Here is a 12,993-nt window from a genome sequence, read left to right on the forward strand (position 1 = left end):
CTTAGATAGTATTAAGAATAGCATAAAATTCACTGCCTTTATATTAAACCTCCTTTTCTGAATCACCAAAAGAAAGGAAAAGGTAAACAGATTTTGTGTGGCAGAACAGAAATTTCTTGAGATTACAAAAGAAAACTGTGAAAATGAGCGTAAACAATGTATGAACAAGGAGGTGGAGATAGGCTTACCGGGTCTTAAATAAAGGAAAGTTTTAAAACATCTCAGTGGGTGCTCACTTCAGTAGCACATAAACTAAAATTGGAACAATACAAAGATCAGCGCAACTTCTGTGCGAGGGCGACATACAAATTTGTGAAGTGTTCCATATCTGGTACAGTCCCCCACAGGTTGTCTGACCCTTAGATGACTGGCTCCAAGAAAACAGTGTAAGTCAAAGCAAAACATGAGACACCCAATATTAAAATCGTGATTTCCACTACCAAAAAAACAAAAATAAAAAATAAAAATCTCAAGGGAAAGACTAGAAGAATTATGGGAGATTTTTGGAAATGTCCTTCTAAGGTGTTTTGGTATTAAGTATGAAATACATACAAGGGTTCTATGACTTCTCTGAACCTTGGTTTCCTCTTCTGCATAATGGGAACAGTAATGGTATCTATTTCAAAGAGTTGTTTTGTTATATCTTTTTTTGTTTGTTTGTTTTTTGGCGGCTGGTCGGTATGGGGATCTGAATCCCTAACCTTCTTGGTGTTACCAGCACCACACTCTCCCAAGTGAGTCACTGGCCAGCCCATCAAAGAGTTGCTTTGAGGATTAAATGAGATAATCCATGTAAAACACCGAGCAGAGTGCCCAGTGTATAAAAAACACTCAATAAATCTTAACTATTATTGTCATTATTATTTCATCATTAATTATTATCAATGAAGGAAAATTCTCGTATGCTATATAGGTAGGAGTGTATTTCTGAAAGTCAGTACAGTAATAGATACAAAAACTTAAATACAAAAACCCTTTGTTCCAGGAATTGCATGTCTGGGAATTCAGTTTTAGAACATAATCTTAATAAATAATCTGACATGTATACCAAGAGGTGGAACAAGCATGTTTACCTTAGGGTTATTTATAATAGAAAAAGTTTAAAAACATTTACATAAGAAAGTATAGTCTACACAAAAACTTATACATGAATATTCACAGAAGCATTATTCGTAATAGCCAAAAAAATGGGAACTGATGAACTGATAAATAAAATTGGTATACCCACACAATGGAATAGTATTCAGCCATAAAAAGGAATGAAGTACTGATACAGGCTAAACAAGATGGACCTTGAAAACACTGGCCACACATGAGGATACTTCAAAAAGTTTGTGGAAAAATAGAATTAAAAGATAGTATGAATCTTTCAATGAACTTTTTTTGAAGTACCCTCCTATAGTATGATTCTATTCATGTGAAATGTCCAGAAGAGGCAAATCTATAGAGACAGAAAGTAGAATAGTGGATGCCGGGGGCTGGGAAGGAAGGAAAATGACTGCTAATGGATATGGGTTTTGGGGTGTGGGTGATGCCCTAAACTGACTGCAGTGATGGCTGTATACCTCTGTGAATGTCCTAAATTATCTATAAAAATATAATAAGTAAAATGACAATTTGTCACATATTAGTTACTCACCATCCATGAGAAGCCAGTGGCCAGTGAGAACCCAGATGAGGACGAGCATGACGGACAGAGAGAATGACAGTAACTCAGCAGCAGTGAAACGCCCACAGCAGCCAAAGGAAATCCTGGAAAACACAACACTTATTGGATGGATGGACACACACTATTTTGTAAGCAAACTCTCTTTTGGTTCTTCATGATCAGAGTTCATGATGGCAGGATTAGAATAGTAGGCAATATCTAGATACCTGGAAATCCAAAATATCTAAACCTCTTTGGAGTAAGGTATGGAAAGCTCAGAGGAATTATACATCACCCATTTGATAATGTACTTTTTAGACAAATTATCAACACAGGTATTTAGAAGTTTAAAGTGATAATATCAATCTCTGGAGAAGCTAAGTACTGGAGAAATTCTATTCTTATGAGGAAAACAAAATGAAGAAAGTCAATAATTCAATTCATTTAGCAAAGATGAATACGTATTTATAAGATGGTAAATCTACTTGGTTATTACTAATTGCTGGGAATATCAGCAGCCACTAGTGACTGGTTTCCTAGGTGCATGCAGCATTTGCATTAGCATAGCATTTTGTTTCCACGGAGAAATGGCTTTAGGAGTTAAGGTGTGAACATTGGGATTAAATGCAAGTGGCTAGCACATCTAAATCACCAAAGGCAAAGAAGAATGTCCCAACACCATTCTCATATTGCAGTAACTCACTAGGAAAAGAATGAAAACCCTACTTCAAAAGAAAACTGCTCATCTCTCAATAATCTATGCAGGAAGCATATTACAATGACTCTGACTTTCTAAGATCTGTTTATATTTCCTCTGCCATGAAAAGGTACAAAAGGAAGTACTCTCTTCTAGTTTTAAAGATCACACATCTCATGTCCCAGTTTTCTGGCATTTGTACACTCCAGTCAATTCCAGAAATTTAGACTACTAATAATGCTATCAAGCATGAGAGAAAAACATATACAAGTTTATAACTTAGAGGAAAGTTCCAAGTCCTTACTTGTTCTGAGGTGAACAGGGTCTTGTTAAATACTGGCACATCGGGAGAAGAAGAAAAGCAAAAGCTATCGTTGCAAGAACTAGAGGAAGAATATGTATGGTTAATTTTTGGTTATTGTTCATATGTTACCAATTATAAGAAAAATGGCATGATATAGAATTTAGTAATTTCCCAGAATACTTTTCTTGACAAGTGGATACAATTAAATCAATTAACTAGAGAAGAAAAATATCTTTAGCATTGCACAGATAACCTCTATTTAAAAAAAAGGAACCTAATTTGAAGTAGCAGGAAGCATAGGCAGGTTCTCTCATTCTCTATCTCAACAAGAAAAAGATAAAGAGCAGGCCAGGGGATGATATCCCAAAAAGTCTTGTAGCATTCTGATTATTTTACATTTCCATCATTGCTTCACTTGAAAACAGACAGCTGACAGTCGAATTACCTTGATTAGCTATCAATGTTTCTAGCTGCAGAAACACTGGTAGGAATTGCCAGTGACCACCATGCCAAGCTAGACCTTCTGGTACTCTACCAGAAAAGGAGTCAAAGCCAAAGCAATACTGCTCTGGTGTCATAAAGCTCATGAGTTTTCAAATCCCTGGCCCTTCTTTTTTTGGTGGCTGGCCAGTATGAGGATCTGAACCCTTGACCTTGGTGTTATCTGCACCATGCTCTCCCCCAAGTAAGCTAACTGACCAGTCCTGGGCCTTCTTTCAGATTGTGTTGACAGATCTGAACAGATGATATCTGTTCAAGTAGGAGGTGGTTGGGGAGAAGGGGGGGGAAGAAAAAGCCATTTTAAAAAAAGCTGAAAATTTTTTCTTTAACACATAATAGACAGAATAACTCATTTACCTGCTGTACATATTGTAAAAACTACTTGAACTGAGTCAAAGAAGAAGAACATTACTAGAAGAGAGACAGATGCTCCAATTGGAAGAAACAGAGCCTGGGTAGAGTCAATTGTCTGGATACCTAAAAGACAGAAAAAGAGAAATATTAACAATTTATATATAACAGGCACTGTGCCCGCACACCTTCTATACATTAACTCATTAAAATGGAGATGGTTCTAGGGATTACTATGTAAGACATGGATTATCCAGGCCCTCTGATTCTTTCCTTCCCAGTGACAAGATGACCTTGCTCTCCTCATAGTGCCTTCTATTATAGTCAATGCTCAAGAAATACTTATCGAATTGAACTACTAACTCTTGGTGCTAACCACCTGGATGACAGAATGCAAAACACAAGCAAACAAAAATGAGGAAAATAATCAAGAACATTAAATAGTAGTAAAAATTCAGATTAGTCAATCTGAGTATATGCGTGGTCTTCTGTATAGGTTTGGTAAAAGCGGTGGTTTAAACCCACTCACTAAAACAATTTCTCATCATCTGCAGAGTTAATGTCCTCATGTTCACTGCTGCCCACTGTTGCTAATAGGTGAGAATTGACTGATGAGAATTTGAGTGATGGTGTGGGGAAGGGGGAAAACAAGACATAGCTGAGAACAGCAAGCCAGAAAAATTATTTTATGAGAACATTTTAAGGTACCATAATAGGAGATAAATGGGGGGAACCAATCTCTTGGGACAGAGTAAGCTTTTCTTGGCTACTCATTGGAATCAGCTGGAGAGCTTTAGAAAAATTACAATGCCCAGGACCAACACCAGACCAATTAAACTGAAATCTGTTGGGGTGAGGCCTGGCTAAAAACTCCCTACAAAATTTTATTTTCCATCCAGGGTTGAGAACCACTAGTAAAGTATTTGGCAGAGAAGGAAAACACTGCAAAATCTGATAACCACTGAATGAAAAGAAAAAATTACCAGTTTGTCTTGTATGCTACCCACTTCCAAATTAACCCTGCTGAGACATCATAAAGAAAAGTGTTTAAAAGGAACAAAAGAAATCTTCATATGATTAAGAAAACACAACAACAACAACAACAACAACAACAAAAACCGGAGGAGAGATCTGACCGATTAGCTCAGTTGGTTAGAGCGAAGTGTTGATAACACCAAGGTCCTGGATTTGATTCCTGTACCAGCCATTTTTTTTTAAAAAAAGAAAGAAATCTTCATATGATCTATTATAATGAAATATTAGAAGTAAAAAAGTCTTTCTTCATTAAATTAAGTCTACAAATAAAATATGCAACCAGGATGAACATACCTAGACATGGTTGCAATGATCAACCAACATTTAAAAATTGCTCTTAACTATTTAAATGTGCCTGTCCTCAAAATAGCTATTTAGGGGTTTTGATTAGAATATTAAATATTTCTACAGCACAAAATTGCTTCTTAGTGGCTAGATAGATGAGTCAAATAATTCACTCAGGAATAGGGCGATTCAATTTAGGAAAAGTGATCTATTTATGTGTCATGACAAACAGAAATGGTCTGGGGGCTGGCTGGTTAGCTTAGTTGGTTAGAGTGTGGTGCTGATAACACCAAGGTCCAAGGTTCGAGCCCTGTACCAGCCAGCTGCCAGGAAAAAAAAAAAAAAAGCAAGCAAGAAAGCAAGCAAGCAAGTAAGCAAGAAAGCAAGAAAGAAAGATGAAAGGGAAGGAGGGAAAGAGGGAGGGAGGGAGAGAGAAATAAATAAAATAAATAAATAAAGACGACAAAACTCTAAGAAATCTCTAACTAAATTTCACCCTAAGTAGTTTTTGAATTTAAGGGCACTACAAGTAGTTCAAAACAGAACTAGAGGAAACTAAAGATTTCAGGTGCCCTTCAAAACAGAAAATAATGATTTCTCAAGTGAATGATTATTTGTTATAGGATGAAAAACAAATCTTTTAAAAAACCCCATAAATTTTAAAACATGCTCAAATCCCCACCTTCTATAAAACAAAGCATCATACAGTCTACAGGTAAATTATATTGTTCAAAAAAAGAAGAAGAAAACAACAAAAGAAAAACAAAGCAAAGTTTTATTGGTTCAAAATATGAACAGGGCTGGCCAGTTAGCTCATTTGGTTAGAGCACAGCCTAACAACACCAAGGTCATGGGTTAAGATGCCCATACTGGCCAACCCCTCCCAACCCCCCCCCAAAAAAACCAGAACAAAAATTAAATGGCTGGCTAGAACAAAGACTATTAAGTCAGGTATATCAGATGTATTTGTTTATAATAAATCTAAATTTAGAAGTTCAGTCTGCAATTAAAATGCAAAACTGAATACAAAAAACCTTTCTAGAATATTAGATAGAAGGCACAGTTTTTTTGTTTGTTTTTTGAAAGCACAGATTTTAGACCAGGAGGCAAATAAAGGGCAAGTAAAGTTCCTTTAGTTGCTGACAGTATGCTACCTAAACCAATGTATATGACTTCAGTACTGTACTTCCTAATGGTTTGGAGATAAAGGTCCTGAAAGGGAAAGAAGTAATTAATTAGAAATTTTAGCCAAACTCAGGGCCGGCCCATGGCTCACTCGGAAGAGTGTGGTGTTGATAACACCAAGGCCACGGGTTTGGATCCCATATAGGGATGTCCGGTTAGCTCACTGGGTGAGCATGGTGCTAACACCACCAAGTCAAGGGTTAAGATCCCCTTACCGGTCATCTTTAAAAAAAAAAAAATTTTTTTAGCCAAACTCCACTGACTTAAAAACAAGACAGAGCAAAGCAAAACAGAGCAGCCATAATTAGGAAGACTTACTTAAGTACAGCTGCATTATCTTTCAAGCCAAAATCAACATAAGAAATAGGCGTGGTCATGGAATTAAAAATTACGTATAGCAACATTATTTTTAGCATTCAATGAACATGGCTACAGGCTAAATATATGTCTGCAGACAGACACTGAGCAATACACAAATGTATTGTTGATAACTGTTAGGAAAATTACTGATTTTGCACCTCCAATGCAAGAAGCATGCTTTTGGCCAAATATTTACTGAACACCTAAGCAACAGGAGGGATTTTTTAAAAAAGTCATTTCCAGATCTTCGAGAGTTTATAGTCTAGATGGGGAGATTAAGATATACATCTCTACTAATGAAGAGAATTCCAATTGTACATTTCCATCAATCTTCACAGTTCAAGTAAATTATATATGAAATTTAGTAAAGGACTTCAAGATGTCAGATAATAGGGGTGGGTGTGTGTGTGGTCCCCCCCCCACCTCCCTTTCTAGCCTTTTTTTTTTTTTTTTTACTATGAAACAGCACACACAGAAAAGTACAAAAATGTAGCGCTCAGTGAATGTCACTATCTAATACCACTCAGGTCGAGAAATGGACCAAGCCCAAAAGTCCTCCTTGTATCTCTAACTACTTCTCTCTTTCCCCCCAAAGGGAATTACTATCCTGACTTTTACGACATTCTCTCCTTGCTTTACTTTATATGTTTTCCATTTCAGCAAGTATCTTTAAACTACTGTTTATTTTGTCTGTTTTTTTGAACTTTACATAAATTGAATTATGTAGTTTGTATTTTTTGTGTGTTTGGCTTTTTTCACTCCACATTATTTGTGACAATCATCCATGCTGCTATATGTAGCTGTAGTTCACTCATTTTCATCATATAAATATATTAAAATTTATTTATCCATTCTATGGTTGACATTTGTGTTGTTTCCAAATTCTCGGCTATTATAAATAATGCTGCTTTGAGCATTCTTGTACAAGACTTTTGATGCACATGTGCCAGTATTTGTTGGGTATTTAACTGGGAGTGAAACTGATGGGTCCAAAGGTTTTTTTTTAGATAATGCCAAACTGTTTCCCAAAGTGATTGTGCCAACTCTCACTCTCCAGTAGTGCAAGAAGGATCTTTTCTTGCTGCTCTACATCCTCACCAACACTTGGTGTGGTCAGGATCTCTCTTTTTTTTTTTTTTCCTTTCCATCAGGATCAAGCCTACAGACAGGGTTTCTAACCTTAGCTATTCTGGTCAGTGTATAGCACTATTTCATCACAGTGTTAGTTTTCATTTTCCTGCTTTCTAATAAGTTGAGTGCCATACTTCCTGGTAGGCCTGTCCTACCCCCCACCCTTACTTCTGTGTAATTGGAGTTGCCCAGATAGGCGGAGTATTATTAAAATCTGAAGAAATAATTCCACCAATCTTTTGGTCAAATACCCTAGAGAAGCCTGCAGGGAGAAACATTCAGTGACAGTGATTTCCTCCTTTTTGTAAGTTTTGATTTTTTGGTGTGAGTCTCATGACTCATCTAATCCTCTATCAAGTCATCACTTAGTGCTTCTCCTTTTTCTAGTTTACTGTATAAGCAAGGACAATTTTAATCATTTCTGACATATCCAAAGCATGTAATGATAGAATAACCCTTCATCCCAACCCCTACCAATGATGTTGGCCTATACCTACACCTTTTCCTTCTCTTACATCTTTTCACAAAAAAGACTGATTCTCATTATTGTGGGAGTGGACAAATGCAGTCTTCCAAAAACCTCTATCTTAGTTACTTTTTCCTTCAATCAGTCCGAAACACTCTTGCTAGCTCTTAACACTAAGTTTATACATTCCTTTTCTTAGAACCATCCCCCAATCCTTCTACACTGTTAAACATTTAGGCCTTCAATCTCTTTAGCACCTACACAATCTCTTGAGTTTCTCTGTTCATCTTTCTGGCTTTTACTATTTCTTTGATTCTTGATAAATGCATCACGTTTTCTATACAATCCCTTCAACTTGGAATGATGTTACATTTCATATTCAAGTTCTGGCCTTCTTTGCAATAGCTATTTCTTTCACTAAGTGTTTTTCTTTTTTTTTTTGTTTTCTTAAATTTTGATTACAAACCCTTGTGTCGAGGGCTGACTCTCAATAGATCACAGCGAGGGAGCTGCAACTAAGTGTTTTTCTGACTATGTGGAAGTGGACTACATTCTATCCTAAACTGTTCTTATCCCTTTCAGTATGCATTGCTCACAGTAGGCACTGAAGAAATATGCTGTCGAGGAGAATTTAGCACAACACAGGAGGTAGATATAAGAAAACGACCACTGAAAAAGTCTTTAGACTCTCATTAATAGTGATAATATTAACTTCCTTTCACTGTATAAACTGACATTTATTTTTTGAGAACAAAATTATACTTCCATACACACTATAGGAATCTCTTAGGTTTCTGTGATACAATGTGCAACAGATTTATAATCTGGTTTAAGTACACCATTTGAGTACACAACACAGGACTTTTTAATAGGGTATGAAGAATATAATGTGATTTGGCTTAAAATGTTGATAGAAGATAAGCATCTACATAATAATTTAATCTGAAAGTCAGATTTTGCACTGGGTTTCACCTGGTTCCTAGTAAGTTATTGGTATAGCATTTTACTTCACACAGGGTCTGTGTCATAAGTTTAAGAAAAGACTCATTATATTTAAATGTTTCTACTTGCTGTCTTTATCATGCCCATTTTGCACGGCTGGGAACAGTGAAACATTTGAGTGAAAACTGGGCAAGTATAATTTGGTTGATGGGGTATTATAATAACTAAAGAACTTGAAACAGATATAAGTGATGTTTTTCAACTTAACATCCACGGTCCTCCATCAATATTCTTTTTATTAGATCCCTGGTATTTCCTCCCTATTAAGTGGCAACTTTAACCCGTCCTATAGGTCATGCTTACTCTCTCCCCTCTGTGCCTGTTACTACATGCTCTCCCCACCAATCCAAGTTTGGTGTTTCAAGTCAAACTCACCTTCTACAGGAAAGAGACCTTACTTGACCCACTGTTGCTTACCCGACTTGCCTTTCTCTTTACTCTCTTCGTACATAGATGTCAAAATGATTTCACCTCTAGAGCTTACTCTGATCCACTGATAGTAGCTGCTTGTTCAGAAGGATTCTCAGAGTCAGGAAAAAAAGTATCTGCCCCAGGAATAGGAGGTGAAGTGGTATTTGTCATCTCTGTCTTAGTACCTTTTTTTTTAACATCTTGAAAAGAATTGTTCTTATACTTTTGCATCTTTCTATTAGATATTTTGAATGTTGAGAACATGGTAGGTACTCAATATAAATCTGTTAATATTATTAAATCAAGTCTCCTTATTCCTAATTTAACTCTTTCCAAAATAAGCCGCACAAATTTTCTATAACTCTATTGAGGTACAATTTACACACCATAAAATTCACCCATTTTAATTGTATAATTCAATGATATTTTTGTAAATTTACTAAGTGTGAATAACCATAATCTAGTTTTAGAACCTTTTCATTACCCCAGTAGAATCCCTAGCCCCAGGCAACTACTAATCTACTTTCTGTCTTGATATATTTCCTTTTCTGAAAATTTCATATAAATAGACTCAAAATATGTAGTGTCTGGCTTCTGCTTCATCCACATTGTAGCATGTATCAATACTCCATTCTTTTTAATGCTAAATAGTATTCCATTGTACATTTTGTTTATAAATTCATTAGTTTATGGACCATTGGGTTGTTTCTACTCTTTGGCTATTACGAACAATGCTGCTGAACATCTGCCGTACAGCACACTTCTATTTTTTTTAAAGGAACTATTCTTTAAAAATTGTTTATTTTTTTGGCAGCTGGCCAAACCCTTGACCTTGGTGTTATAATACAGCATAAAGCAAGTATTCTTACAAGATCTCAAATATCAGAAGAGATACCCATAATACTTAGTTTTACAAGTACTTCAAGTAGCTCTCTATTAAGACACACTGAATGAATTTATGATCAACACCTACAAAATTATCAGCCTCACCAAAGTATCTGAATGAAGTCATCAGCAGGCAGATACTAATCTATCCTACTTAACTTTAATAAAGAATCTCAGCAGCAAGCTTTTAGGCATGAGTTAAAAGCAATACATAAGAAATCAATAGTTCAGATTCAGAAGAGAAGAATTTAACAGACTATACCATACAAATTAGATCCTATTTTATACCAAACAGAAATCTTTAAATCCAGTAAAATTATTAACTGGAGGTAGAAAAAGAATTAAATTAAGACAATTGCACGTACGACAGTTTAATTGACATAAAATGTCTTACTATTATTGGTGCTGCTGCCATTGAAAGACGCAGAAGAACTGTTATTGTCTTTCTCTTTATCTTGATTTTCAAAGTCCATATTAAGGGACCTATGGAAAAAAAATTTATAGTTTTAGTTTTGCTTAAGAAAGAAGCAGGTCAGAAAAGTCAGTAATGAGACAATATTTTTAAATGCTGAGGCATTAGGAAAGAAAGGAAGATTTCTTTTGAACTACTCTGAAAAATAGTTCTTGTTGCCACATTTTAAAAAACAATCTACATTCCTTCTAACATGCCAGTTCAAGAGTTTTTCTGACTGCAGATGAAAGCATTCCAATGTGGCTGAATCTTCCAGCCATATCTCTATGTGCACATCCTTAATTACTTCCTTATGATAAAAACCTAGAAGGAGAAATGTGGGATCAAAGGGCAAACACATTTCGATACTTTTTACATACCACACAACTGCTTCCAGAAAGGTCGTACCAATTTACTCTCTGATAGCAGTGTAGGAGAGTAATCATTTCTCTACACTTTGTCAGCTTTGATTCAACAACAAATAGTTGAATTTCTTCTATATTTGGAACTGTTTTAGATACTGGAGGGACAATAAATAGTGAGCAAAATACTATTAGATTTCACATACATGGATTTTACATTCAAGGCGGAAGGCAGAGAAACAAGAAAAATAAGTTAAATATGTGATGTATTAATGGTAAGAGCTAAGGAACAAAAGTAGGAAATGGAGGGGTTAGGGTTTGAAATTTTAGATAGCGTGGGCAGAGGCGGCCTCACTGACAGTGACTGCTAGGTCAACACCTGAAGGAAGTAATCACTGTGAATCTGGGGGACTAAAAATGTTATCTCACTTTAATTTAGAATTCTTATTTGAACAATTTTGTGTATATGAACTTGTCCATTAATTTTTTTGTAAACTACTTGTTTTAAGTCCTTAGCTCATTTTCTACTAGTTTGTTTCTATAAAGAAGGGGTTTGTGTGTGACTGTGTGTCCAAAAGAACTTCCTGTGATGATGGAAATGTTCTATATCTGCATTGGCCAATGTGGTGGACATCAGCCACACAATCACTTGAAATATGGTTAGTGTGACAGAGGAAATGAATTCTAAATTTTATTTAATTTTAATACATTTAAATGTAAATCGTATGAGATCTAAAATTACAAAACTTAGAAGAAACAGGATAAATCTTTGTGACCATGGATTTGGAGCAGATTCTTAGATGTGATGCCAAAAACACAAGCAAAAAATAGATAAACTGGACTTTACCAAAGTTAAAGACTTTTGTGCTTTAAAGGATACTATCAAAAAAGTGAAAAGACAACCTTCAGGATGGGAGAAAATAACTGCAAATCATATATCTAATAAGGGACATATCAAGTATATATAAAGAACACTTATAATTTAATGATAAAATGACAACCCAATTTAAAAATGGACAAAAGATCTGAATAGACATTTCTCCAAGGAAGATATACAAATGGCCAAGGGCACATGAAAAGATGTTCAACATCATTAGTCATCAGTGAAATACAAATGAAAATCACAATGAGACACCACTTCACACCCAATAGGATGGCTATGACCAAAAAGTTAGATAATAACCAAATCTTGGCAAGGATGTAAAGTTGGAACATTTCACACACTGCTGGGGGGAATATGAATTGGTGCAGGCACTTTGGAAAACAGAATCCAACCATGCTGACACCCTGATCTTAGACATTTGGCCTCCAGAACTCTGGAAAATATATTTCTGTTGTTTAAGCTATCCAGTTTATGGTATTATGTTATGGCAACCCGAGCTAACAGAGATCAGAGATCATAAGACAAATATGCTGAATTGTTTAAAATTTATTAAGACTTATTTTATGTCTCCAAATATGGTTTATGCTAGTAAATATTCCGTGTACACTTGAGAAATAAATGTCAGTTAGGTCAAACTGACTAAAAATATTATTCAAGTCCACTATTCCTTGCTGACTCTCTGCCTACTTCTTCTATAATTTATTGAGGGAGGAGTACTGAAATCTTCAGCTATATTTGTGGATTTGTGTTATTTCTCCTTTAAGTTCTATCATTTTTTGCTTTGTCTATTTTGAAGATGTTTTACTAGATGAATAAAAACTTAAGATTATTATGTCCTCTTGCTTAATTGACCCTGTTATTATTATGAAATAACCTTCTTTGTTTGTTATAATAGTCTTTGCTTTGAATTCTGCTTTGTCTGATATTAATATTGCCACTCCAGCTTTCTGTTGATGAGTATAAGCAACATGTATCTTTTTTACTTTTAACCGTTTTTGGCTTTATATTTATAGTGTGTTTCTTGTATGCAGTGTGT

General features: G+C 35.4%; 1 protein-coding gene and 2 non-coding genes across 4 annotated transcripts in view; 2 read left to right on the forward strand and 1 right to left on the reverse strand.

Moving 5' to 3' along the window:
• The window catches only part of SPPL3 (signal peptide peptidase like 3), a 133,205-nt gene that overhangs the window by 13,903 nt on the left and 106,309 nt on the right, over positions 1-12,993 (reverse strand). For both annotated transcript variants that reach the window (XM_063086851.1, XM_063086850.1), the window contains 4 exons: positions 10,656-10,744; positions 3,508-3,627; positions 2,650-2,728; positions 1,640-1,752 (listed from right to left, as the gene is read on the reverse strand). In XM_063086851.1, coding sequence (XP_062942921.1) covers positions 1,640-1,752; positions 2,650-2,728; positions 3,508-3,627; positions 10,656-10,744 — 401 coding nt within the window. The remainder of the gene's footprint in view (positions 1-1,639; positions 1,753-2,649; positions 2,729-3,507; positions 3,628-10,655; positions 10,745-12,993) is intronic.
• Positions 229-332, forward strand: LOC134371349 (U6 spliceosomal RNA). Its single transcript, XR_010022779.1, has one exon. It is a non-coding gene; the product is annotated as a U6 spliceosomal RNA (small nuclear RNA).
• TRNAI-GAU (transfer RNA isoleucine (anticodon GAU)) lies at positions 5,070-5,143 on the forward strand. The gene has a single exon. It is a non-coding gene; the product is annotated as a tRNA-Ile (tRNA).

This window comes from Cynocephalus volans, chromosome 2 (assembly GCF_027409185.1).
Source record: "Cynocephalus volans isolate mCynVol1 chromosome 2, mCynVol1.pri, whole genome shotgun sequence".
Lineage (NCBI taxonomy): Eukaryota > Metazoa > Chordata > Mammalia > Dermoptera > Cynocephalidae > Cynocephalus > Cynocephalus volans.